The sequence below is a fragment of the Thalassophryne amazonica genome, chromosome 4, assembly GCF_902500255.1.
Source record: "Thalassophryne amazonica chromosome 4, fThaAma1.1, whole genome shotgun sequence".
Lineage (NCBI taxonomy): Eukaryota > Metazoa > Chordata > Actinopteri > Batrachoidiformes > Batrachoididae > Thalassophryne > Thalassophryne amazonica.
The window spans coordinates 117423065-117450789 of record NC_047106.1 but is presented as its reverse complement, the minus strand read 5'-3'; the positions used below and the strand labels follow the sequence as shown (position 1 = coordinate 117450789).

Sequence of the window (27725 nt, the reverse complement as noted above, 5' to 3'; positions counted from 1 at the left end):
ACTAAATATGAAGTCTTAATTTTACCTGTTAGTTTCAGTCAGATTCCTCATCACAGCTTGACAAAAACATATACAAATAAAGTGTCCTGATTTTGGAAAATGACGTCTGAAAATACTTTAGTTCCGTGTCATGGCTGAAGAAAAGTAGAGTTTTAAAACAAGTCCCTCAGTAGTTTGTCTGCTCCTAGTGTGTTTCTCAGCCTGAACCAGAGAACTCTGGCACTTTGTGCCAAGTTGAAAGCGTCACAGCGCCTCATTCATTCATGTCAGCATTTACCACAGGCATCAGTCGAATCTTCAGCATTCTGCACACGATGAAAATAAATCTCATGATCCACCAAAACAAAATTAAATTAAATTAAAAAAATGTTAAATTACTCTGTTTGGCCTCCATGTGGAGGGGTGAGACTGCGCAACCACATACGTGCGCATGATGACATACATGTCAACATCTACATGCTCTGGCTGCCAGACAAAAGGGTTCAAGCGAAGCCAGACCTAACCATTCCGACTTGTACCGTACCGACCTGGACCGCACAGCAGAAACGGGGCTGTCGGTATATGCTGTCTAAATCATCAAAGTGTGACAGGCCTATTATTAACAAAATTACAATGGAGCTGAAGAAAATCCTTTTCATGATTTCACCACACCTTTAAATTTTAATAACTTCCACCAAACTCAAAGTTGAATGAATTTTAATCTCCTCAGCAGGTAAACACGTTCCACTGAGAAGTAGGAGTTTCTCCTCTGTGAGCCCAAAAATATGATTGTTAGGAGGCTTGAGATAATTCGGCTTTGACATTCTTGCCTCACACAAAGAAGAACCAACATATATTCCCTAGGTTGCAATAACACTTGATAGATTTTCACATGTGGGCCTCCTATTGAGAAATGTGCTGGAGAAATGAATACTGATTAATATGAAATAAATAAAACTGTGGGCTGAAGTGGAGGCGCTATGAAGCCTGCTCAGGGGAGCCCGACTCTTTCATATCCAATGTGATTATAATTACTGAGCTGCTTAAACTCAATCGCGGTTACACTGGTAGGACTTCAACCATTTAATGAAGACCAAAAAAGCAGCACATTTCTCTTGTTTGCCACAAAATGATGTTCATTACAAATGTAAGGCCTTTGCTCCTAGCATGATGACTGCTGTTTCTTTTATTGTTTTGCTCCTTGTTAGCACTGCGAAAAATTTAAAATGGAGCAGACAGCATGAAAAGCTGCGTGCAATGGCACCAGCTCAGGCTCATGAGCAAAACACATCCACACGTCATCAGGAACGTGACGCAGTACCTTGTTTCCAGGGGGATGTTGCTGTTGAGCAGCCAGTTGTCCTGTGTGCTGCCAGAGTCTTGGCCACTGATGAGACCCTCAGGAGGGACTGAGCTGTCTGTGGGCGCCGGACTCGGGTTGCTCTGCGGCGTGTAGTTACCCCTGTTTAGGGAGTTAATGGAGGAGGCATGGTGCTGATGACTGGGCGAGTGGGAGTGTGACAGCGGTAGAGGAGGCGTCCGCAGCCGAGGGTGGTTTTGAAAGGGTCCGTCTGAAAGCAAGAGAGGAAAAGGAAAAACTTTTTTTTTGAATAATCCCACTTATACATCCTTTAAGCCTTTTTTCTTTTTTAATCTTCAGAAAAACCAAAAATAGTCATAGTTTGTTCGCCTACACGGAATTTCGAAATTACTGTTTCAGGATCCCTCAAGCATGCACACTGTAAAAGATGTGTGAGCGTGCGTGTGTGTGCACTTAAAATACACTGACTATTCAGTCTCAGCTGGCCATGCTGTAACTTTTTCTTCACTTTTTCAAGATGAAGTAACTGAAGACCTTTCATACAAGTGGGAAGCAAAGAACAATAAGAAAGAAGAACAACAGCTGCAGGAAAAGAGCATAACATAGCACCTTAGATAAAAACTGTTCAATAAACACTTAAAAAATACAAACCAATCTTTAAAATTATGAACACCCCACTCATTATTTCTTCTAAAGGGGCCTCCGTAGAGATGTACAAGTTTACTCAAACCAGACACTGGACCTTACATGAGCAGCTTCAGAGCTTTCTGGAGCTTTTTTTCTTTTTTAACATTTTCTGTCACTCAGTGCTGTTTGAGCATTTGTGCTATTTCATCAACACTGCCTCACTCTGCCTTCTCCAGTATTCTTAACCACTGTTACACATCTCAATTGAAGCAAATCTATTCAATTCTATCAAAGAACAGCAGCGTTTTTAAATTGTTTTCCTTATAGCCACAGCCTGCATATGTACTGGACAGCAGAGTTGAAAACCTTGGCTTCATTGAGTGTCCTACCACATATTTGGACCATACACCCACTAAACCAGCTGAATCTAATTAGTTCAACTATTCCAGCAGGCAGATGAGCTAATCAGTGAAATCATCTGCTTTGCAGGTACAAGCACCATATGGTCGGGGTTTTCCACTGCTGCTGGACAATCCCTTCATGACATCACGCATAGGTTTTTCAAAAACAGTTTTGAAGCTCAAATGAGGCAACACTGGATGTTTCCATCTTGGCAGTGCCTATTTCATCTCTCAAGCAAGCTAAACTTAGCAGGCTAACCTAGGTTTGGATGTTTTATTAACATGTATGTTTGTGGGCTTTGCGTGTTTTTCGTGATCGGGGGCTCTGGTTCAGGTGTTAAACATTATAACTGGTTTATTGCCTCAGTAACAGTGGAGTAACAGAGTAGCTAATGCCATGAAGCTACTGATATCTGCTAACAGTGCTAATGGTGCTAACATACAAAGTAAATGATATGAAAAGTTCACTCAAAGAAATACTGAAGCACAGACTTCTTAGATTGTCCGTTAGTACAATTAATCATGCAGCCACCCATGTTATTTCAAATAGTTGTAATAAAATACTCACAACAGTCAGTCACAGTTAGTCCACAACATCTAGCAGCCACTGCTAGCAAAGTCTGCTAACATACCCCTGGAGTCTGTACATACTAGCTGCAACGTAAAGTATGCTTCTAATTATTTGTAACTTTATATCTAAAAATATATTAAACTGATGAGTTAACTCTGGGCACTGTGTCCGATTGCAGCGTTCAATTTAGGTGGAGGGTGGGACTGTCATGATTCACGTTCTGGTCTGTGTTTGTTGAACTTTGGGTTTCTCTCTCTTCTACGTGTTGTGTTTGTACTGTTGATTTTGTGTTTGTACGCCTAGTGTAATCTCATCCATGTTATGTATCAATCTCCATGCGACATCTCATCTGTGTTACTGTTGTCCTCATGCTGTTTCATTTTGACATTTCTGCTCCTAACTCATGTTGTTGGCTTTACTTCCTAAGTCATTCTAGTTTCCGGTTTCACATACATGCTCACTTCCTAGTTAAATGTATTATACACTATTTAACTGTCATAAATCTTTCACTTCAGTCCTAGAACATCTCATTTGTACACCTACTTTCTTTCGAGTGTTTGATCTTCAGTTGCCAACCCCCTGCTGCCTTCCTTTTACTTTACTTTTCCTGTTGCCTATCGGACTTCCTATGTGATGTTTGAGTTCCCTGTACTATTGCCTTTTTGATGGTTAACTGTGTACCGAACCCATTCCCGCGTTAACCATCACTCCATCACTTGTTTTCACATGGACACTGCTACCGCCTGCTGTTTGTTACAGCTCCACCCAACAACTGCAAAGAAAGACTGCTTAAAGCTTTCATCAGTGTTGTTTTTTGCTTGGGGCTCTCCTTTTGTTGCTGCAACCATTATAGTACCATAGCCACAGAGAGACTCATATTTATAGCAACACTGAATCACAAAGAATTATTTGCATGAATTAGTGTCAAATGTGGAAGGTGTGGATGTTTCATTCTCTGAGTACCCATTCTAGAATTTCTGTCTAGTTTGTAACTTTGCATCACAGGATTTGGGAGTATTAGATATGTGAGCTCAAAGAACTGATTGTACCCTGTGGTCCAATATGCACTATTTGATATTCCCAGCACCTGACAAGATAGAAGACTGATGTCCTCATGTACTCTGGATCCATTTATTTCCACATCTGCTAAGTCATTCATCAAACAATGAAGTGTCGGCTTTACAGAGTGTGTGGCTTTTCTTTAACTTCAGGCCTCTTTTATTTCACAAACATCCACAACAGTAAATTGGTATTTTACAACCAAGAGAGTGAAATGCAGGCATAGAGAAGGCTTATATTGTTTTATCTACTTCCTTACTAAAGCAGCACTGAAACCAGTCAATGAGCTTAGAACCATTTCACATTTTTTTTCAGGAGTAAAGTAAGGATTTGTCCCCTTCCTGTTTTCATTTATTTTTGTAAATTTGTCACAATTAATTGTCTAAGATTTAAATGAAAAGTAAAAAGACAAAGAAAACCCCCCTCCCCTTTTTCTCAATATAGCTTCATGTACTTAACGTCGAAACTAAGGATGTCCTGATCAGAGTTTTTTTGCTCTTTTTCCTTTTCATTTTATAGTATCTGCCAACAACAAGTCCAGATTTCATCCTTGCATTTTCCTAGTTATTGCACTTGCACACAGCAAATAAGACAATTCAATTCTACTCAGAATTGTAGCAGCAAAACTTGGACACTCATTATTATTATTATTATTATTATTATTATTATTATTATTATTATTATTATTATTATTATTATTATTATTATTATTATTATTATTATTATGTGCAAAAATGTATTTCAAATTGAATTCAAAGAAGATTTTTACTCAAAAGGGGAGCCCTTCTGACACTTTGACCATCTGGCTATGTGCCTGCACAGTCAAAATTACCATGTGAAAAACAGACAAGAATAAGAAGAAAAACTACGAGTGGATGACACAATCTGACTGACCAGTAAGAAGGTTATATATCGCATGTTAGATACAGACTTGATGCACGTTTAAAACAAAGGAAAGTGTAAATATGCTTTAAAAACTGATACACACTGTTGAATTGTTGCATTGTTAAAGACAAGAAGAGTGTTAATGTATTTTTAAAATGAGCACTGCGGCTCTGTGGTGACCTCAACAGTGCTGAGTGGCTATTTGCTCCACCGGCACTGTGCGTATGAAATGAAGCAAGAGGGAACAGACACTAAAGCTATCCAATGCTGATTAAAAAAAACCAAAATCAACAACAACAAAAGAAAAAAACATCTTGATCAGGGCAGAGTTGAATCACATACCCAGTAAAAACACTAATATGCCAGATATTCAATTTAAAATGTCACCAAATTTAACAGATAACTGTCTGAAATGAGTTGAAGCACACCTCAGAACTGTTGACCCACATAAATTTGGTCAACAACAAACCATTTTCATTGTTAATTGATCTGTTTTATTTTTTCTTGCATTATTGGAAATGTTTACTCATTACTCTACATGCACAGTAAATCCCAGTATGTTTTAATGTTTTACAGCTATGTGGGTATCCTTGTGTTTGTTTGTGTGTGTGTGTGTGTGTGTGTGTGTGTGTGTGTGTGTGTGTGTGTGTGTGTGTGTCTGTGTGTGTGTGTGTGTGTGTGTGTGCGTGCGTATGAATGTAAAACACATTGGTTGAATCTCAATTCTACCCCTCGACCCTTCCCCTAACCCCTTCCCCTCCCTTTTGCACGGGCACGAGAGGCAGAGGGGTATCTCAATTCTCTTTTTGGAGCAAGGCGGAGGGGTAGGCGAAGGGCTACAAACCCCTTCATGTTTACTTATGGAATAATAAAAATGTGCTGTACAAAAAAGTAGTGGTGGCCTTTGTGGCCACAGAGAATTAGGAAACGAATTCATTGTTCCAAACCTCCCACCATGTTCTATCTTCCTGAACTCAATGGAAGAGTTTTGTTTTCGTCTCTTGTTTGTTTTTCAGTTGGTGAGGAGGCTTTGTCTCACTGCAGAAGATTATTGTCCTGCTCTTTAACTGGGGGAATGTAGATGAGGTGGTATGACCAGACCAAAATAGGAGGCAGGATGTCACCTAATTTATTTTTTCTTAGATTTTACATTCTTTTTTGTGTGTAGACTTTGGAATAAATGAGCCACTTTCTTTTTCAGCTACACAAAACCTTTTATCTCAATGTTTTTTCCCAGGTTTTCTTTTGTTGAGAGTGTAAAATGTTTCATACAAAACAAAAGTGTTCCAAAACACTTCACTTTAGCCTTTTTTGTATTGCATTTGTGTGTGTTTATTTTTATAGAAGAAGAAGAATAGCCTTTATTATCATTGTATACAAACAATAAAATGTGTCCTCTGCATTTAACCCATGATAATTAAAGGTAGACACAATCCAAGGAGTAGTGGGGCAGCCACAGTCCAGTCCCAGGGGACCAACTCCAGATGTAGAGTGGCTGCCTTGGTCAAGAGCAGAGAAAGGACCAGATGCTAATAAACATGTTTTTGATAGTTGGAGAAAACCCACACAGACACGGGGAGAACATGCAAACTCCACATAGAAAGGATCAGGTGGGAGGCGATCGCAGAACCTTCTTGCTGTGTGGCATCATTGCTAACCACTAAGCCAGGACTCTCGTGTTGTGCTATAACATTACAATGCCATAGTCACAGAGAACATCACATTTATGGTATAACTGAATCACAAACAATTCATTTGCATTCATCTATCTATCTATCTATCTATCTGTCTGTCTGTCTGTCTGTCTGTCTGTCTGTCTGTCTACCTACCTACCTACCTACCTACCTACCTACCTACCTACCTACCTATCTATCTATCTATCTATCTATCTGTCTGTCTGTCTATCTATCTATCTATCTATCTATCTATCTATCTATCTATCTATCTATCTATCTATCTATCTATCTATCTATCTATCTATCTATCTATCTATCTATCTATCTATCTATCTATCTATCTATCTATCTATAATATTAATAATAATAATAATAATAATTTATTAGACACCCAAGCATAACAGAAATTCACTCATATGACCAAACTCATATCAGAAAAGTCAAAAACAAAAGAAATATAAGAAAATAAATCAAATACATGGTGCCTAAATGTGTAGGCAGAAGCAACGCTTATCCACGCCTACCCTCCTTTATAAAATCATCAGGCATATATGCCTGTTCATAGACATTTATACCCAACACAATCTGAACACAGCAGCACCTAGTTACAGATAAAAGAAGTCAAATACTTCTCCAGACAACTCATAAAAAAAGAAGAGAAAAAAAAGAAAAAAATGAAGGTTCCAGTACAACAGCCTCTACATATAACACAACTCAACCCTAATAATCTAATACATATCTACCAAATACCATTTGTTTGTATAAATGTTTGAACCGGTTAATATCTGGACATTGCTTAAGTTTCTCTGGTAAATTATTCCATTTTTTTGGGCCACAAATGGAAACACAAAAGCACCTCCTAGTCGTCCTAGCGCCCGCAATTTTAAAATAAAACGTACCCCTTAAATTATACCTTCCCTCTCTCAACGTAAAACATTCTTGAATTGTGAGAGGTAATTGTTTATTTCTTGCTTTATGCATCAGTTGAACAGTCTTAAATGTAATCATATCATAAAGTTTTAATATCTTTGATTTAATAAATAACGGATTGGTATGATCCCGAAACCCTGAATTATGAATTATTCTTAATGCTCTTTTTTGAAGGATGAATAATGATTGTAAAGTAGTTTTATAGTTATTACCCCAAACTTCCGCACAATATGTCAAATAAGGTGCAATCAATGTACAATACAAAGTATGTAGTGATTTACCATCTAAAATGTACTTTGCCTTATTCAATACTGCAATACTTTTAGAGACTTTCTTTTGAATATGATGAATATGAGCTCTCCAGTTAATTTTATCATCAATAATCACACCTAAAAACTTATTTTCCTTGACACAATCTAGATTTACCCCAAGTATATTTAACTGTATTTGTACATCCAATTTATAATTTCCAAATAACATCATTTTGGTTTTTGACCAATTTAATGACAATTTGTTCATGTCAAACCAACTCTTTAGCTTTATCATTTCGACACTCAAATCAAACAATAATCGCTGCAAATTCTCTCCAGAACAAAACAAGTTTGTGTCATCAGCAAAGAGAACTGCTTTAAACACATTCATGGCTGCAAGCAACTGAAAATTTTTTGACTGAACATTTTCCGTGAGTGGACGGACTGTGCGGCGAAGCCGCGAAGTCATCTAGGGGGGTCTGGGGGCATGCACCCCCCCCCCCCCCCCGGAAATTTTGAAAAAAAAAATGGTGCAATTTGGTGCATTCTGAGTGCAATTTGGACAGTTTTCCTTTGCCTAAAACAGTGCTTTTTGACTCTTATCATACTGCAAAAAATGACTAAAGTGTATTAATTTCATCACAATTTATTTACTATTTTGTATGACAGTATGTGTCCGTAATAAGTTACCATCCACAAATGGAATGACTGTCTGCAATAATTTAACTGACTATAATTTCTGCTTTCATTCTATACAATTAATCAAATCCTAACTGTGTCTTACAAAATAAATAAATTATTCGAACCTTTATGCTATTACCTGGTAAAATAAATAATACACTTAAAGACACTAAAAGACATGATAAATATTGCCAATGAAAAGTCTTTTTCCCCATTGTTGAAGCTTATCTCTTCTTCTGCCATGTAGGGCAAATGAACTTCCTTCAAGTGGCATCCCACTTCCTTGGTCATAAACTCCCACACTTCTGGCAAGTACTGGTCATCAACCCTGTACATCTTCACCTCTCTCCAAAGACTTGGTGTGCGGCTGGATGGCATGTGGCCGTAGGCCTTCTCCACATTGAGTATGTCCACGATACCTACATACTTCAGCACCTCAACCTGCAGTTTTACTGGCAGCAAGTCCATGGCTGTTATTAGATAAAAAAATGGAAGTCTATGGTGGCATTCTGCATTCATGTTATCTGTGTGGCACTGCTGAGTTTTCTTTTTTAATGTTTTATTTAATTTGGAGATCACTTTTGGGGGGAAATTGTAAATATATTTAGGTATTGTAAATTAACTGCAGTTGTATTTACTGTCAATTGAAGATATGTGCACTGGGGTGGGATTTTTACTTCTTCCCACTCCCTTTCGAACTTTCTTGTAATTTTTTGATTTGCTTCTTTTTTGATCTTGTTTATTTTTTCATATGAGTGTAGAGGTACAGACAGTACAAAGAAGCTTTGTTCATTTGATTTGCTTATATTGTGAACTGCCATGATACTGGAATTGACAACTAAGTTCGAAATAAAAAAAAATTGATTGATTGATTGAACCACCAGACCAACTGAATTTTAAATAACGTCTTGTGAAATACTGTCACCACAATCCAGCACTTTCAAATGCCACAGGTTTTAATATAAATGATAAAAATCATAACCAGTGAACACTTTTACAGTATTAGCATTTTATTTTACTTCAAAATATTTTATTTTACAAAATATATCTTGTCATTTTTGAATCGATTAAAGAGTAAAAACTTAATAAATCAGTTGTAAGTACTAAAAGAAGTTTATGTAGAAAGCAATTTAGCCAGAAGGTCGAGAGGGGGAAGTGTTGACTTTTTAAGTACTTGAAAGACAATGGACTCATCGAGAGGATTTAGTACTGCTATAATGGACTGATGCAGCAGGTGGCAGCAGTGCGATGCCATTAAGTGCCGTAGAAGAAGAGAGGGGTAAGTTAGATTTCATCACCGGGACACACGTTTGGAGAGGAGTGCATTTCATGTCAAAATAAAGCTATAAAGTGTAAAAACAGAAGGAAATCAATTGTAAGGCCTGAAAGGAGTTTCTGTAGGAAGTATTTTAGCGGTAAAGTCCAGTCAGAGGAGGAAGTGTTGCCTTTTTAAATACTTGAAAGACACAGGACTCAATGAGAGGATTTAGGGTTGCTTTAACGGCCTGATACAGTAGGTGGCAGCAGTCCAACAATAAGGATGCCGGCTGCCATTAAATGCCGTAGAAGAAGAGAGGGGTGAGTTTGATTTGCTCATAGGGACACCCGGTTTGATAGGAGTGCGTTTCGTGTCGAAATAAAGCCAGAAAATATATATTTTTTTAAGTTAGCGGTTTTATACGACGATATAAATGGAACATAGAAAAAAAAAATTGGACGGAAATCCATAAACGGAGGTTTTGCTCACATGTTTACCTTCAGAAAGCAATGAGCGCGGTGACAGAGTCGCTGCCCAGAACACCACTGCGCACACACGACCGCTTCCTGTAATGGCGGCCTCCGTATGGAATACATTTTAAAGCAAATTCCGTCCTTCTCTCCCGTTTTGTGTTGAAATGAAGCAATAAAATATTTTTTCAGTTAGCGATTATAAATGACGGAATAAACGGAACCAGAAAATAAAAATTGACGGACATCCGTATACAGACGGAGATTTTGCAGCCATGCACATTAGAAACTTTACATAAATCATTAATATATAAAAGAAATAATTTTGGTCCCAGCACAGAGCCCTGGGGAACCCCACAATGTCCAGATATGTAGAACTGCAGTCCCCGATTTTAACAAACTGCTTCCGATTTTGCAAATAACTTTTAATCCAGTTCAGAGCCACTCCTCTAATCCCATAAAGTTACAACTTTTTAAATAATATGTTATGATTGATTGTATCAAAAGCTTTTTTTAAGTCAACAAATACACCTATTACTAATTCCCTTTGGTCCACATGTTTATTAATCTCTTTGATTGCATTGCACAAAGCCAAAGCCGTGGACCTTTTCGCTCTGAACCCATATTGACTGTCATCAAGCAAGTTGTGAAGTTCAATAAATCTATCCAGTCTGTCATTGTAAAGTTTTTTCCAGTATCTTAGAGAACTGTGACACAGGCCTGTAGTTATTAAAAAGATGTTTGTCACCAGATTTAAATAGAGGTATCACCTTTGCCACTTTCATACCATTTGGAACAATTCCCGTTTGAAATGATTTATTAAATATATATGCTAATGGTTTAACAATTTCTGGAATTATCTGCTTTACTAAAGCCATATGTACATCATTATGATCAGATGACTTTTTACTTTTACATGTGATGACTATCATAATAATTTCTCTTTCATCAACTGGGCCAAGGAACATAGTATATGGATTTCTCTCAATTAATTGCTGGCTTTCCCATGTAGTATGTGGAATGTCAGCTGCTAAATCTGGCCCAACATTAACATAAAATTTATTAAAACTATTCACTACTTGGTTCATGTCATATTCATCTTTATTGTTACAAGTAAAGTAAGATGGGTAATTCTTTGATTTGGGTTTATTTCTTAAAATACTATTCAGTATTTTCCATGTTTCCTTTATATTATTTTGATTATCATTTAGAATTTTGCCATAGTATGATTTTTTACAATTCCGCATAATGGTTGTTAATTTATTTTTATAGCACTTATATTTAATCTCAGCCTCTCTTGATTCACTTCTGATGAACTCTCTATATAACATATTTTTCTTCTTTTCTCTTATTTTTCTCTTTTATATATATATATATATATATATATATATATATATATATATATATATATATATAAAAGAGCATTTGTGGCATGTCCAACTCCACAATTCAAACTGGTGTGCAGGGTGAAAAGCAGTTATATTTAGTTACTTAATTAGTCATGCAAACATGGTGCACTGCTGTTCAGATGGCGGACAAAGAAATGAGAGGTTTTCTGGCAAGCAAACAGTATACTTTTAAAGGGTCAAGGCACATGGTCGGATCACTTATGGCAGATGCAGTCCTCCATCACAACTCCCTTTGGTGAAGCATTTGAATTCCTCATTCCTGCAACACCTCTTCCAAACCACCCGATACCCTCCATATAGCACAATTCTCAGACAGCACCTCATTCAATGCTGTGCCTGGATAACTTGTCCAACCCAGTCTTGAGATCTCTGTTAGCCAAATTGTGGAAGAAGAAAGCCAGAATAAAATATGGTACCAACCAGAGTAAATAAAGGTTTTTATTTTTCTATTGGTTTGTACTTCATTTTGTTGTTAATTTCTGTGTATATATTTCTGTTGAAGTCCTCAGCCTCTGAGAACAAGAGATGTCAGGGAAGCACTTACAAAATAATGAGGTTGGTGGAAATGTGGGCATCTTTGGAGGTGAATAAAAGTCAGAGTCTTTAGGGATCTGGTGCTTCCTCACTACCATACACAAAGAATTCTGTATGGTAGTGAGACTTGGATGCTTACCAGTGACTAAAGATGACAAATGGATGTCATTAGTACTCTATCTCTTCAGAAGATCCTTGGGTACTGCTGGAATGACTTTATGTCAAGCAAAGTATCACTTGCAATGCGACTATGTGACACTGTTCTCTGGACATGATCCAGCATGCAGGTACCTCATGGCTGAGGACCGCAGCAGCTAGAGAAGGCCAAGGGCATGTTCACATTTCACCTGGCTGTGGCAGATTGATGGTCACTGTTCAGAGGTGGGGACAGATCAGTTGTCTGTTTGGGAGATTACCATCTAGGACCCAAGGCGGTTTCATAGTATGGTGGATGTGGCGATGCTTGAAACCAGCGCATGCTACCAGACTTGACTTGACTTGTAGTCCAATGTGCTAATGTGTGTATAAGCAGAATGTATGCACCTCGGGGACCTGCTTATAAAAAGTCTATATGAACAGTGTGCCGTGGTTTTTACTCATCTACAGAGTAGTCACTTTCTACTGCAACACAAATGACAACTGTCATTTTATTGCAGCAAATAACTGAAACAATACTTCACATGGTGATACAAGCACCAAATCCAGCACAAATTCTCCTTAGACATTGCTCTTCTGAAAAAAAGGATGTGCCACTTGAATTTTCAATAGGCAGGCACGTAGGGGTCAATTGAAGAATTACACAGGGGCTAAAATATAAAAATTCTCCAATCATATTGAAGACTATACCACATTATTTGTCTGAACATAAAGATTCCAAAAAGGTATAGTTTGGACTATCTATGACTGAATGTTATGGAGTTATGGGGTAAAAACCTTAAGAATGGTGACAAAGGTCAATTTCAGTTTGTACAGGGGTCAAAAGTTAAAGTTGCTCCAAATTTAGTAAAAAATGGTGCAAATTTTTGATTGAGCTACTTGGGTTAATAAATGGAATAGTTTTGACTGTGTTCACTGCTTGGTCTCTAAAGTAAAGGTCAAATAATGTTGACGTCCATTGAATTCTGTGACATGTGACATATGTTACCCCGTAACGTGATAACTAAGCATGATACATGGTGCAAACTATTCCTTTTTGAAACCCTATTAACTCAACCAATAATTTGCATCACGTTTGAACAAAACTGGAGCAACTCTAACTTTTGACCTCTGTACAAACTGAAACTGAACTTTGTCACCATTCATGTTGTTTTTACCCCATAACTCTATAGAATTCAGTCATAGATAGTCCAAACTATACCTTTTTGGAATCTTTACAATCAGACAAACAATGTGGTATAATTTTCAATATGACTAGAGCATTTTTATATTTTGACCCCTATGTAATTCTTCAATTGACCCCTACGTGGCTGTCTATTGAAAATTCAAGTGGCCCGTCAGTTTTTTCAAAACAGTAATATCTAAGGTGTACTTTTGCCAAATTTGGTGCTTGTATCACCATTTGAAGGATTCCTCTGTAAATATTCTGTTATCTGCTGCACTATTTGTACACTAGCATTGACACTTCTGTTGAACTGTGTGCTGTTTTACAGCAGGTGGAAATTCAGGCCCTTTGAATGTAAAGAGCGGAGGTGTATTTATAAGATAGTCATGGCTGAGATTTCTGTACTGTTGGTTGGTAGAAATGTGCACTTCAACGAAGGCATGGGTAGCACTTTGATGCACAACACCAATTTAGAAAAAGATAAAGCAGTTTTGAATGCAGTGTTGTCTTTTTCTATAAATTTAAAGAATTTACCATGTTGTGTTTGTGGGTTTGTGTCTCAGAAAATGACAAAATAGGCCAAGCAACAGAAAATGTGTGTGAACATTTATGGAAAACCGTCACTTCAAGGCTTGAAGATTAATACGACAGTTTCATTAGCCATTCATGAAAAAGAAGCAAAAGTAATTTTGATCTTGAGGCTGATTTTGGCAGACTGCCACATATAGGATAAATCACTTTTAGAGAAATGATTTGTTCTTTTCCTTCTGAAATGGCTGTACAATGAATTTGTCATGTTCAGAGGTGACTCTACATCTACACGCTTTAGATGCTCTGATAATTAGCTGAGACACAGAGAGGCTCACCACAGACCTGATGAACAATAGACTGGAGTGAAAGAAAACTCCACTGCTCTTGATGGCACCCAGTCTGCTCAGTAGTGTACCTGATCACCAACACCATTAATAACGCTATGCTAATTTAATGCAGGGACAGTGCCGACATATGCAGAGAAATATATCACAAGGATAAATGTATCACTGCCCTGGAATGCATTTACTGCTCGGTAAACAAATACTTCACTTCCTCAGATGATCAGGCAAATGTGGGGCAACAACTAATTAATTTTCTCTGCAGTTAGTAACATGGCCTATATTTGCTACACCTTTTAAGAGCCCTTACAATAAATATAGCCCAGTTTTTCAGCACCACTAAGCAAGTAGGGCTGTGAAAAACAGAAATGAATCAGCACTTCAGACAGGAGTAATCATTAATTGTTAGATTCATTGATGAAGAAATATAAATGCAAATTTTAGATGTGCTCCAGCCTCTGAAATGTGGACGATGATTTGCTCCATTTCATTTCAGATAAAAATCATTTGTAGTGATTCAAACTGCTCTTCATCAATCACAGTACAATATTTTAAGGTGCTCTGAAACCATGTCAAACTGTATACATTCTTAGTTTTGACGTATATACAACATTGCACTTCAACGCATCGTCAATAATGATACCTGGGGACACTGGGTCTTTTGAGACATTATACAGCCTCACTCAGGTGACCCACCCAGAAGTGAACAGTTCCCAGTTGGTGATGAAGTAGTGTATGACTGTCAATCGTCTCTCTTGACCTACAACCGATTTGAAGCCTCTTCTGTTCGTCTCTCTTTTGATGGCCAGCAGTTTGCCGTGACTGACTGAGCTTAAATCCCTTGAAGCCAACTTCTATAGGTGCACACTGGGCTTTCCAATAGCCTTGGTCAAGTCTTCTCACTGGCCTCCTCCATATTTTCCTTCAATGGGACTGCAAGTTCTATCATTACTTTCTATTCTGCACCTTTGGCCAGCACCAAATCTGATGAGTGGTTTCCAACAAAGGTCTCTAGCAATTGTAGCTTACTGACAAAGTCCCACAAATCTGTCAATTTCATACTGACCAGAAGTGCCCAGTTACTGTCAAAAATCTGTTCATGTTCTCCTTCTTTCAAAACGGCAATCCCCTGCTTTGTTGGTTGAAGTCACCTGTGTGTGTCCTTAGCACTGTAGATGGTGTCAGCAATCACCTTGAGCACTTGGTTGTGTTGCAACTGGTAATGATCTTCATCCAGTGCATTGGGGCAGCTCAGTGTGGCCACAGATCTCACTAAGAGCTTTTGGCATCAATGCCTGTTCCCAATTTGTTCAGGCACCCTGTGGACTCATCCCCACCATCCAGTTCACTCCTTGTTCACCAACCTCAGCTCTCTTCTTGTTTGAAACAACATGATGCCTGTTCTCATCTTGGGATTGGTCATAATGAGTTGATGGAATCCTCCCTCGCCAAGCTCGGCCAGTTGTCACAGTCGTCACCTGGACGCTGTGCCAAAGCTCAGACTCAGCCTGACCTACCTCTTCCCTGCACTTCCTTCAAGTTCAGACTTCAAGCTTGCCTGAGAGACTTTTAGATGACTGAATTCTCAATACTGCAGCACGTCTTTTATTGGAGTGACCATAAATGTCTCTTTCAGGTTGAATTTTGCTCACTATTATTACTGTACAGCGGAATACTGCTCAGGCTTTGCAGCAGGTGCATGTCCTTGCAGAGGTAATAACTTACCATCTGCTCGAAGACATCAGAGTTTGATAGAGAGAACTCATACACCAGCACAGGCCACAGGATTCTTGGCAGGATGCCCATGTTGGTAGATCCAGGCCTTGAATTCCCCAGGCAGCCCAGACTTACCCACTGTCTTCAACTATTTTTGTAACTCCAGAGCCCTCATTTACCAGTTTTTCATAGAAAAATCTTCTAAATTCTTTTGTATCAACCAAAATTTGAAATGTTGCCACGCAATAAAAAGCACTATTTATCAGATGTTCATGTAATTAAGATGAGCTAAGATGTACTGTACCTTGGGGAAACTGCAGTTGACACATAAGTATAAGGGAATGTAAAATCAGAAAGAATTTCAAAACATACCCAAATATAAGTAACAATTTTAAATTATATACAAAATAGATCTGGACGTATATAAATGCCATGCACATAGTCCGCCTTGACAAATAAGACACATTCTTAACCATAAATTACAATAATGGTCACAAACCTCTCATAAAAGCTGACACAATTAGCACTAATATCTGACTGGTAACACATAGAAATCAACTGAAACAATGACAAAAATTGATCTCACAAAGAAAAAGTAGTTTTGATCAATGAATAAAATAAGAAATCTTTTTTGGAGCCAGCGGCAATGGCTTGACTAAAGAGAAAGAAAAAAATGCATGACAGCAGATTTAGCTGTGGTAAATTTTGTATCATCTGACTGCAACACAATTACAACATAATTAAGTTAAAATACAAAACATAAAATATGATTTATAAAGGGACAAAGAAATAACACATGTTGCACTTGTATTACACAAAAGGGGTACAAGCGCAGCAAGAAGAGGGTGGCACAGCTCTTCACTGCCTGCCACAGACCAGCATACTGGCAGCATATATGGACAGACCTCTGCCTTAATGGTTAAATTATTCAACTAGTTTAACTGTAATATGCACACTAGAATCTTCTCCCCGGAGAAGCATGAGGAAGGACAGCGGTGTAAAACTTTTGCCCAATACATATGCAGACCTTATTGGAGATGCATCCTAGTTCTATGCAGGATCGGATGGGGTGGGGAAAGATGATCCAAGATGAACAGGAGCAACCAAAATTAAAATAAATAAATAATATACAAGATCAACTAAATTGCCTCCAATCTTACATTTTACTGTCTATGCAGTTGCCTTTTATTTCACTTGTTATATAACCTGCATCACTTCATCCCACAACAGACTCAAACTTACAGTCCCCACGATGGGAGGCAGGCGATTTGTATTGCACCACATCGCATTGTATTGCACCAAACCGCATCATATTGCATTGTGAGGAATTGAATAGCCATCAAATACATATCAAATCGCATCGAATCAGGAACAGGGGTGAATTGTATCGCATCGTATCGTCAGTATCGAATAGTGTATCAAATCAATGAGATTCACATGCCTAGTACAGACATATTTCTGCTGCTTTGAATGCTCTAATGAGCACAGTGGCCTCCATCATCCATAAATGGAAGAAGCCTGGATCCACCAGGACTCTTCCTAGAGCTGGACACCCGTCAATACTGAGCGATGGGAGGAGAAGGTCCTTAGTCAGGGAGGTGACCAAGAACCCGATAGTCACTCTGTCAGAGCTCCAGCATTCCTTTGTGGAGAGAACCTTCCAGAACCATCTCTGTAGCAATCCACCAATCGGGCCTGTATGGTAGAGTGGCCAGAGTGGCCAGACAGAAGTCACTCCTTAGTGAAACCCACCTGGAGTTTGCCAAAAGGCACCTGAAGGATTCTCAGACCATGAGAAACAAAATTTTCTGGTCTGTTGAGACAAAGATTGAACTCTTCGGCGTGAATGCCAGGTGTCAGGTTTGGAAGAAACCTGACACCATTCCTACAGTGAAGCATGGTGGTGGCTGCATCATGCTGTGGGGATGTTTTTCAGCAGCAGGAACTGGGAGAATAGTCAGGATTGGGGGAAAGATGAATGCAGCAATGTGCAGAGACATCCTGGATGCAAGCCTGCTCCAGAGTGTTCCTGGCCTCAAATTTGGGTTGCGGTTCATCTTTCAGCAAGACAGTGACCCTAAGCACACAGCCAAGATATCAAAGAAACGGCTTCAGGACAACTCTGTGAATGTCAGAAGACAACTGCACAAAACTGCCCAAAAATAGGTGCACCAAGCTCGTGGCATCATATTCAAGAAAACTTGAGGCTGTAATTGCTGCCAAAGGTGCATCAACAAGTATTGAGCAAAGGGTGTGAATACTTATGTACATGAAATTTCTTGTTTTTTATTTTTTTATAAATTAGCAAACAAACAAACAAATAAACAAAAGCCTGTTTTCATGTTGTCATTATGGGGTGTTGTGTGTAGAATTTTGAAAAAAAATTTCATACATTTTGGAATAAGGCTGTAACATAACAAAATGTGTAAAAAGTGAAATGTTGTGAATATTTTCTGGATGCACTGTAGGTGGCTTAGTATTGAGGGTGCCACCAACTGGTTAAAGGCGAAGGGGATGCCCAAGTATCACCTGGTTGCGGAATGTTGATGTCTCCTTTTTGGAAGATGGAAATGGGTAGCCATTCTGCATGCGAGTCTGGCCTTCTGCCTACATTACCACACATTACCCTCTGCCATGCCCAAGCAGGTTGATCTCAAAGGCAGAGCCGTTCTGTAGTGTGGTAGATACATGTGAATACTTTAAGGATGCACTGTACAAGTTTATGAAGATGACAGTACCCTGGATTCAGAAAACAAATGAATGAATGAATGAATGATTACAGCCCTGAGAAGAGCCATCAGGTTCTCTCCCATGGTGAATATGGTTAAGAGGAGATAAGTGTCCCTCACCACTGTCACTTTGTGCATGCTGGATCATGCACAAAGAGATGCACTACGTGGTCATGTCACCACTGAAATTTACTCATAAAATAGTATGCCTTATCCGAGTCTCCCTAAGTAAGTCATTCCTGCAGTGCCTATGGACGTAGTACCAAACATATTCACTTGTAGCTAATGTCCATGTCTCACAACCATAAGAAGAACCCAGATCCTGAAGACTTGGACCTATGTGCTTTAGTACAATTATCAGCATCACCAAACATCTCTGTCCAGGAACCTCATGATGACATAAGATTCTTCCAGGGACCCTGTGACCTTAATCTTGAACCTACATTCTTCGGCAAAGACATCAGCGTTGCCAAACACTTGTGCCCAGTGACCTTATTACTGCATAAGGAAGGTCTCACTCATCTATCAATCTCACTGCCCAAGGTCCTAGAGACATAACAGTCACTGCTGAGATAATGTGATGAAGTTTGACACTGTCACCATCAACAGATAAACTTCTGATGGCTGAAGCCAGAGTCTGGATCATATCCAGGACATTTGAAAAGGCAGTCATTCTGACTCCTCACTCATGGTCTCAAGTGCTGCAATAAGGGCATCTGCTGATTTCAGACAGATCACAGATCTCCCACAAAGTCAAGCTCTGTGAACCTCCACAACCCTGTTCAACATCCAGAGTAAGAGCCAGAACACATCCCCGACAAACACCAAAACTCAGTGGGAAGTCAGAGACTCTGGCCCCACTCTGAAGAGCACTCACAGCAAGTGTGTTATGATGTCCAGCAACTTAATGGGGATCATTCCACAGAAACACCACAACCAACTCAAGCATTTTGTAAAAATCTAAAGAGGCTACAAACAAGGATAGCGGGAATTTAATTTTATAGTCAATAATTGTTCACTGCTGCAGTCCCAAATTTGCAAGTGGAAAGTTCCTGGGAATGAATCCTGTTAAAAATGATGCTTTGCACAGCAGAAGAAAGCAGTTCAATACCCCTGTCATTGTTGCAATCCAGGGGAACAATCTTTCCTTGCCAAACAGGGACAACAAGTCCTTTCTCCCAATCTATTGGGAAGACACCAAGTTTCTACATAAAAGCAAAGATAGCTTACGAAGCCCAACACATTCCTACTCCCAAATCGGGGTGTAACGATACATAAAAATCACGGTTCGGTACGTACCTCGGTTCTGAGGTCACCGTTTGGTTCATTTTCAGTACAGTATGAAAACAAAATGCAAAGCCTAAATTTGCTTGTTGTGTAAACCAACAATTTATTGTAACATTAGACAAACAGGAAAATAAAATAATTGTGCTGCCTGGTAATAGGTTAAATAAGATGTTCTCAAATAAATGACAAATGTATGAAATATTATAAAAAATCCATTCCTAGTAAACAGCTTTTAACAAAACCTTTCCACAAGTAAAGAGCAGCACATCGGTTCTAGCATGAAGCCCTGTTCAATTTTATTCAACCTTCATATTTTTTACCAGAAAAATAAACTTGTCCAAAACTGTCACACTCTATAAGGGATTTTTTAAGAGAATTAATGTTAAAGAATCCCTTTACTTCTGTACAATTTATTTTATTTTCTATCTCTTTCTATTAACTGTTCATTTAGTGTTTGTTAATATATCTTTTAAAATAAAGTTTTGAAAACAAAACATTGCAGGAGAGGCAAACAAGTGAGTAAAACCATCTTAAAATATTTAAAACCACAACTAAACTTGATTCTTGGTTTGTTTGTTTATTTTACCATTAAAATTGGCCATCACTTATTAAAATAAAATAACTTCTCAAGGTCAGGGCTTCTCAAAGTCTGGGGGCTATTTAATCACAGCGCAGCAAACGAGGTCAGTAGGCTGAGCAAGTCCGAGTGAAGAGGATTGTAGATTTCCCTCCGCTCAGTGCTTTACAGGCTGCTGCAGGCTGCGGAGGAGGGGGAGACCCGCTGCCACTCGGTAACAACAGAGACTTTTACTTTCAGTCACCAAACATCAAAAAAGTCTCCGGTAACGCCAGCAAAAGTAGTAAGATTTGTCGCTAGTCGCTTTTGAGAAAATAAGTTGTCAAGAAGGTTTGGAAAGTCGCCAGATTTAGCGAGAAAGTCGCTAAATTGGCAAGACTGAATGTAAACACACGCAACACAAACTCACCAGTGCACAGCCCTGAACCAAACCAAACATCCCATACCAAAACGGTTCAATACAAATACATGTACCGTTACACCCTTACTCCCAAGTAATGACATTTTTACACCAGCTCAGTGCACCTTTCTGTCACTATGTGATGAGGTAGGCAGTCTCATTGAGATGTGCTTTTTTGACAGCAGCGTCACTTCTCTCTGACAGAGCAAAGGACCATCTGTTTCCCTTCAACAACAGATTTAAACATTTATACTTTAACATCCAGTTTTTGTTTTTGTTTGTTTGTTTGGTGGTTTGTTTTTTAACACAACTGAGAGAATGAAACATTTCTAGTTCAACGAAAAACTCTTGGAGCTCATTAAAATACATCAGAAATAAATAGAAACAGTTTGGTAATGTACAGTAATTTTGTTCAGAGCAGGCTGACTTCATTCCTCCTGTTGCTAGGCACTGTACTGGAGTCACTATTGTTCACAAGAGTCCACACTGAACATCATCCCGAGAGGCCATAGTGCAAATCTTGGTGGAACGTCTGGTCTGTATAAGAAGCTGAGAAAGCCAGCGGTGATGGCCCTGAAGTGTAGACAAGGAGGCATTTGTTGGCAGAATGTGCAACCATGTGACACATCATCTGTAATCTAGATACTATGGCTGGAACGATGGGTCAACGTCATTAACTGGTTTGTGTGGAAGACAAAATCTGTGCTTTTATTGTTGTTTACTTTTGTTTACTTTGATCCACTGCTGTAAAAGCGCTAAGGGTAGAGCAGAAGGCACCCGTTTGGGGAATTTGTGAGCAGGAGACCCATCATCTGTAGCCTAGTGACCTTCAACTTGCTTTGAGAAAGAATCAAAGTACTGCATTCAACCAAACCTACACCTCATACCATCACAGTCAGGCACATGATCCTACAGTCTTGACAGATGACTGTGCTGTACTCTCCCACTGAAGTTACTACTTTATGCCTTGTGGAAAGTATTCCAAAACAACATACTGACATGGGTATGAAATCAAGCATTGCATCTTTGTATAGAGGACACTGCTTTGCACTTATAATTATGAATGCCCTTTTTAACTGACATTATATACATAGATAGTCAGACATTGTTAAATTCAATCAGAGATAATAACAGGAAAAAAGACAGACTTTTACATTTTTAATGACTAAAAGACTTCTGAAAAGTTTGTAATGTAAAAACAATATGGCATACACTTTGCAGCATAAAGATTTCAACAATGGACGCATTCAAATTAAGGTTCTAAGTCTCACAAATTTAAAAACATTTGAACACGTTATAGTGTAGCTGCCTAATGCAGTATTAGTGTAAACTATATTCTTATAACTCTTATCAGACATGAAAAAGCAGAGCAATAAAGTTCTCCTTTTTCAATAACTCTGATCTTGTGCTTTTTCTATAAATGAAAACAAAAAAATAAAAATGTATGACAAATGATTTTGTACAAGCACGGCCCTTCTAATAGTTTAGTCTGCACAGAAACGTTACTAAACTCACCTCCTTTACGGTGCAGACATATTTTCACTCAAGTAGCCAGCGCGCATCAATGTGTTATATAGACGTAAACACCACCATAAAAACAAAAAATGCAGGATTAAAGTGCTGAATCAAGAATTTCATTCACCACCCAACTGCAACTATTTTGCACTCTACTTGCCCTTGTCCTAGGTCTTATCCAACTGTCAGGTAAGTAGCTACTGTTATTTTTGTGGAGCTGGGCAGGAAGATGAGAAACAAGACAGACCATGAGACAAAGAACAGGGCAACTCGACCCCTGCAGATGTGGTGATTCAGCAACAATTATTCACCGCTATCCACAGGACACAAAAATATAAATGGTTTTCTATTGACCTGCTTTGCACAAGGAAAGTGATGAGAAAAGGAGATTCATTTGTTATCACACTGACAGAGAAAGAGGACTGTGATACAATAGTTTCACATGGCATTCAAAATAAGAGACCTAAAGATGTCCATTCAGCCTGGGAATGCGCTTTTTCATTTTTCTTCCGAACAGATGTATGCTCCGGTTAAGGCCTCCTGATGCCTTTCTAGAAAAGTAATTAAGGCAAATCCAGTTCATTAGCTCCGACATCCCCTCCACCCTCAGAGATAACAGGAATGTGTGTCTAATGGTAACGTGTTATAATTACTAGGAGACAACTGTCCAGCCTTCAGATAACGGCAGGACAAGAATCAAAAACCATGGTGTTGTTCCACAGCTTAAAGAGCATCCTACACATATTGGTACAGTTATTTATCCGTTTTGGTGGCTCAGGTTTTGATCCTTTTTCACTTGTTTATTAACAAATGTCTTTTAGATTGAATACAGGCCATATGTATGATGAAAAAGACCTGGTTATATGTGTGGATCCATTCAAATATATGAGAACTACCATATATTTTTTTTCAATTTTCTCCATGAATTCTTTGTAAAATATCAATGAACACTGCAATAACTGCAACTACTGTGGAAACAGCACACACCGCTTTTTATCATAACTTGTCTGTGGGTCCATGGGTATTGTATTATATTTACCTATTTATTTCTCTCTTATTCTTACTTATACCCCCTGCACACATAATATGACTGAAGCAGACAGGCGCACAAAGGAGGAATTGCATGCCACTCATGAAAAATTGGAGCCGCCTCAAAGGCCTCGTACAACTGTCGCCACAAGCATTCGCACACACAAGCGGCTGAAAGACAGTGAGTACCCTGTGAGAGCCCATTCGACCCATCTCTCGGCAGGTGTCGGTCAAATTCCAGGTGTCACACACAAACATCCAACACCGCTTGCTGGGGACTTAGAAAAGGTGGGGCTATTCGCGTACCTGGCACAATAATAGAGAGCAGATGACCACATTTGAGCTGTCTGTGATGACCACAATGTCAGCTGTGTGAGTCCGGTCGCTGTCCAGCATAGTTCAGTGCTGAGACAGCTGATCGCTATGCACTGCAACTCAGCTGGTGAACACGCAATGCATACGTGTGGGAGGGTGCTCATACCCTCATGACATGCTGATAATTTCATACAGACACGATCACATGAGGACCGGCCAGTGCCTGAGCGCGCGGCATGGCGTGAAGTCGGCCAGGCAGGCTGATGTCACTTCCACCATGTAAATTGTAGTTTACAAGACAGAAAGAGTGGAGCTCAAAAATACAAATAAGGGTAAAAGCATGAACTGCTCCTGTGCAGAATTCACTGCATTTATAGCATACTGCTGCGTAGGGAAGCAAAAACCCGGAGGAGAGCTACTTAAACTGGGCGTAGTCAGTACGCCGCAATACGCAACTCTGCGGTGGCCCCGGTGTGAAAAGGGCTTTAGTGATGCAGCTTTATGGTGGAACTGAAGACAGAAGGATTTTCTTGAAAATAACTTATGAAATTTCAGTTTGCCAGAATACCTGCGGGAAACTCAAGCCTAGATCTGTATGAAAATCCCTCTCTGTTCCACTCCATATGCTCTTATATCATTCAACAAGTTTGACAGCTTCACAATAAACAGAAATAATTCTAATGGTTGATTACAGGAAGCTACTGAAAGCCTGGTTCCTGGTCTTGATCCAAGGTTAGGTTACAATAAATTAGTTGATAAAATCATCAACTGTGCTCCATCCTGATGCTACTCAGCAAACAAGTATTAGCACAAAGGTCACAAACATCCTTCAAGGGCTTTATTTCAAGATAGCCACTTGGTGATCAACCAAGTGTAGCAACTAGCCACATATAAATAAATATTTATATAAAATTACATAAAGTATTGATATCTAGAAGTTTATTCAACACCATCAGAATGTCTTAGTGGTCTACAGGATATTGCTTCACTCATTCAAGAGACTTCTTGATGTATGAAGGGAATGTGTTTGTCTTATTGTGTGTATTGCGGTTTTGTTAAATACAAATGAATCTGCTTTCAATGTGTTTATGCTTTTGGAGGTCAGAAGGTTGGAAATTGAGATTTTATATCATAGCAATATTACTCACTACTGTAGGCTAGCATAAGCTCTTTAAGTCGCAACAGCTAGCATACACACTACCCATTAATAAATAAATAAAAACATGACGAGAGTGCATTTGAACTATTCACTACTGGTTTACTATTGATGAAGAATATGGTTTTAAGAACTACCTTAATACCTTAATTTGGACATACAAGGTTTTATTATTGTACCCAGGCAACGCCATGTTTTAAGGGTTTCTGACCTGTAGCACACATGGGAAAGAAGCAGATTACCAAGGAATGCCATTATGCAAAAGGAGGTGAAGCTTACTGCAGGGGATCTAAAACTAATTTATGAATCACATGAACATACAAACAAAATCAATTACGTATAATGCAGGGGGTTAAATTTGGGGACACGTCTGGTCATCTACAACTCCCAATCTCAATTATGTTAAAGCCTTCATATAAGAGTAAAATTTTCTTTTTTTAAAATTTCAATCCCCATGACCTGATCCCGTATAAGCAGTTGATGATGAGTGAGAGTGAATGAGTGAGTGTTAAAAAAACTCAGTGATTTGAATCTTGGACAAGTAGTGAATCGGGCAATGGTTAAAAAAATAACAGCATTCACAAAATAAAAACAGAGCTGTCAAAGATAAGTTGATTCATGATGTTGTTTGTTGGCCTACATTTTAGTAACACTGCAGAGGAACTAAGTCCTAGTTTTAGGATGTCAAATATGGTGCCGTTCAACAAATTAAGGTACGAGGCAGTTCGGGCCGCCAACTTGAATTAAGCTGCTCAAAAAAGAAAAAAAAAACAAGGCAGACACAATTCAGCATTATGTGTAACACGCACTTTCTATGTCATCTCTACAAGCTGATAAATTACCACCACCCCCACTTGCTGCACGCTACCCTGCTGCAAATACTCCTGCACTAATAAACTGCTCACTTGCAGCTTCATCTCTCCGACACTCTATGCAGACTGTGAGTGTGCTTTTTGTGTATGTGCGCGTGTGTGTGTGTGTGGGGGGGGGGGGGGGGTACCGCCATCGTTCCTCAACACCCCTCCGTACATTTTTTAGAGAGTGGCAAATTATTAGCTACACCACTGATATGAACAATAAAATGTCCGCAATAGCTGGCCAACTGAACTGAGATACGTAGAGTTGAAAAACTCACCATGTACAGAATGTGACTTCAGGTGCCTAACCGTGACACTCAACATTTTCGATGCTTGACCTAAAATACTGAAGACTTTAGGTGCCGAACCTATGACATTTTCAATGCCTTACCTATGGCACTTAACATTTTGGGGGGGAGCCAACCTACGAGACTCAACATTTTGCATGTCCAACCAACGACACTAAAGATTTTACGTATCAAACATACGACACTCATTTTGGGTGCACAAACCAAAAATACTCAGCTTTTGGGTACCCAAAAGGGCAGTAGGAAAAAATGTAATCACCCACATCCCGCCAAAAAGTCATCCATCCATTTTCAAAACCCCCTTATTCCAGGTAAGGGTTGTGGGGGGCTGGATGCTAGGGGTGAGAGACAAGCTACACACTGGACAAGCCACCTATTGCAGGACCAAAATACGTACGAGGTCTGTTAGAAAAGTATCCGACCTTTTTATTTTTTTCAAAAAACATATGGATTTGAATCACGTGTGATTGCATCAGCAAAGCTTGAACCTTCGTGCGCATGCGTGAGTTTTTTCACGCCTGTCAGTTGCGTCATTCGCCTGTGAGCAGGCTTTGAGTGAGGTGTGGTCCACCCCTCTCATCTATTTTTTATTGCGAATAAATGTCTGAACGATTTGGAGCTTTGCTGCATCAATTTTTTTTCCAGAAACTGTGAGAGACCTCCAGGTGGACACCATTCAGAAAATTAATATGGCTTTCAGGGACGATTTTATGGGAATTACACAGATTAAGGAGTGATCCAGATGGTTTAAAGACCGCCCACAACTGCTGAGAGCGCGGCGCGCTCCCAGCCCCCATCGACAGGCTGACACCCCGCTGGAACAACCAGATCATTTCCAACGTGAAGGCTTTGTTGATCCGGGACCTCATCTGACTTTCACAAAAAGGCTGAAGACAAAAACTCCTGTAACAGTGGAATGTGCCGTTCATTTCTAAACTGGACGCTGTCTTGATCCGGTATGTCGTCTGACTAGCACAGGAATTGTGAAAAGAGTGGACATCAGCATTTTTTCGGCACATTGAGACAGACGTGTGGAGGAATTCCGCGCATCGCGGTGGAGCAGGATGGCGCAAAGCAACGTCGTGATGAAGCCTTCCAGGACATGTTGGGGCATGTCCAGCTCATGCACAATCACAATCGGATAATCACACGACTGAAAAGCAACCGGAATCCATCTGAAATCCACCTTTAAGCCGTCCTGTGAGACCAACACCGAGGTGGTTTTGTCCTGCGTAATGAACGGCTCCGTGGTGCGTCCCTCCGCTTTTCTTTCCATGAAAAAAACTCCTGTAACTGTGGAATGTACCGAAAAAGTGCTGATGTCCACATCTTCAGCCTTTTTGTGAAAGTCAGACACGTTGGAAATGATCTGGTTGTTCCAGCAGGGTGTCAGCCTGTCGATGGGGGCTGGGAGCGCGCCGCGCTCTCAGCAGTTGTGGGCGGTCTTTAAACCGTCTGGATCACTCCTTAATCTGTGTAATCCCCATAAAATCGTCCCTGAAAGCCATATTAATTTTCCGAACGGTGTCCACCAGGAGGTCTCTCACAGTTTCTGAAAAAATTCTGATGGAAAAAAAGCCCAAATCATTCC

General features: G+C 39.3%; 1 protein-coding gene across 9 annotated transcripts in view; it reads right to left on the bottom strand.

The window, feature by feature from the left end:
* tenm4 (teneurin transmembrane protein 4) overlaps nucleotides 1-27725 on the bottom strand; it is a 626167-nt gene that overhangs the window by 369180 nt on the left and 229262 nt on the right. For all 9 annotated transcript variants that reach the window (XM_034168462.1, XM_034168463.1, XM_034168464.1 and 6 more), the window contains one exon: nucleotides 1301-1550. In XM_034168462.1, the coding sequence (XP_034024353.1) occupies nucleotides 1301-1550 (250 nt within the window). The remainder of the gene's footprint in view (nucleotides 1-1300; nucleotides 1551-27725) is intronic.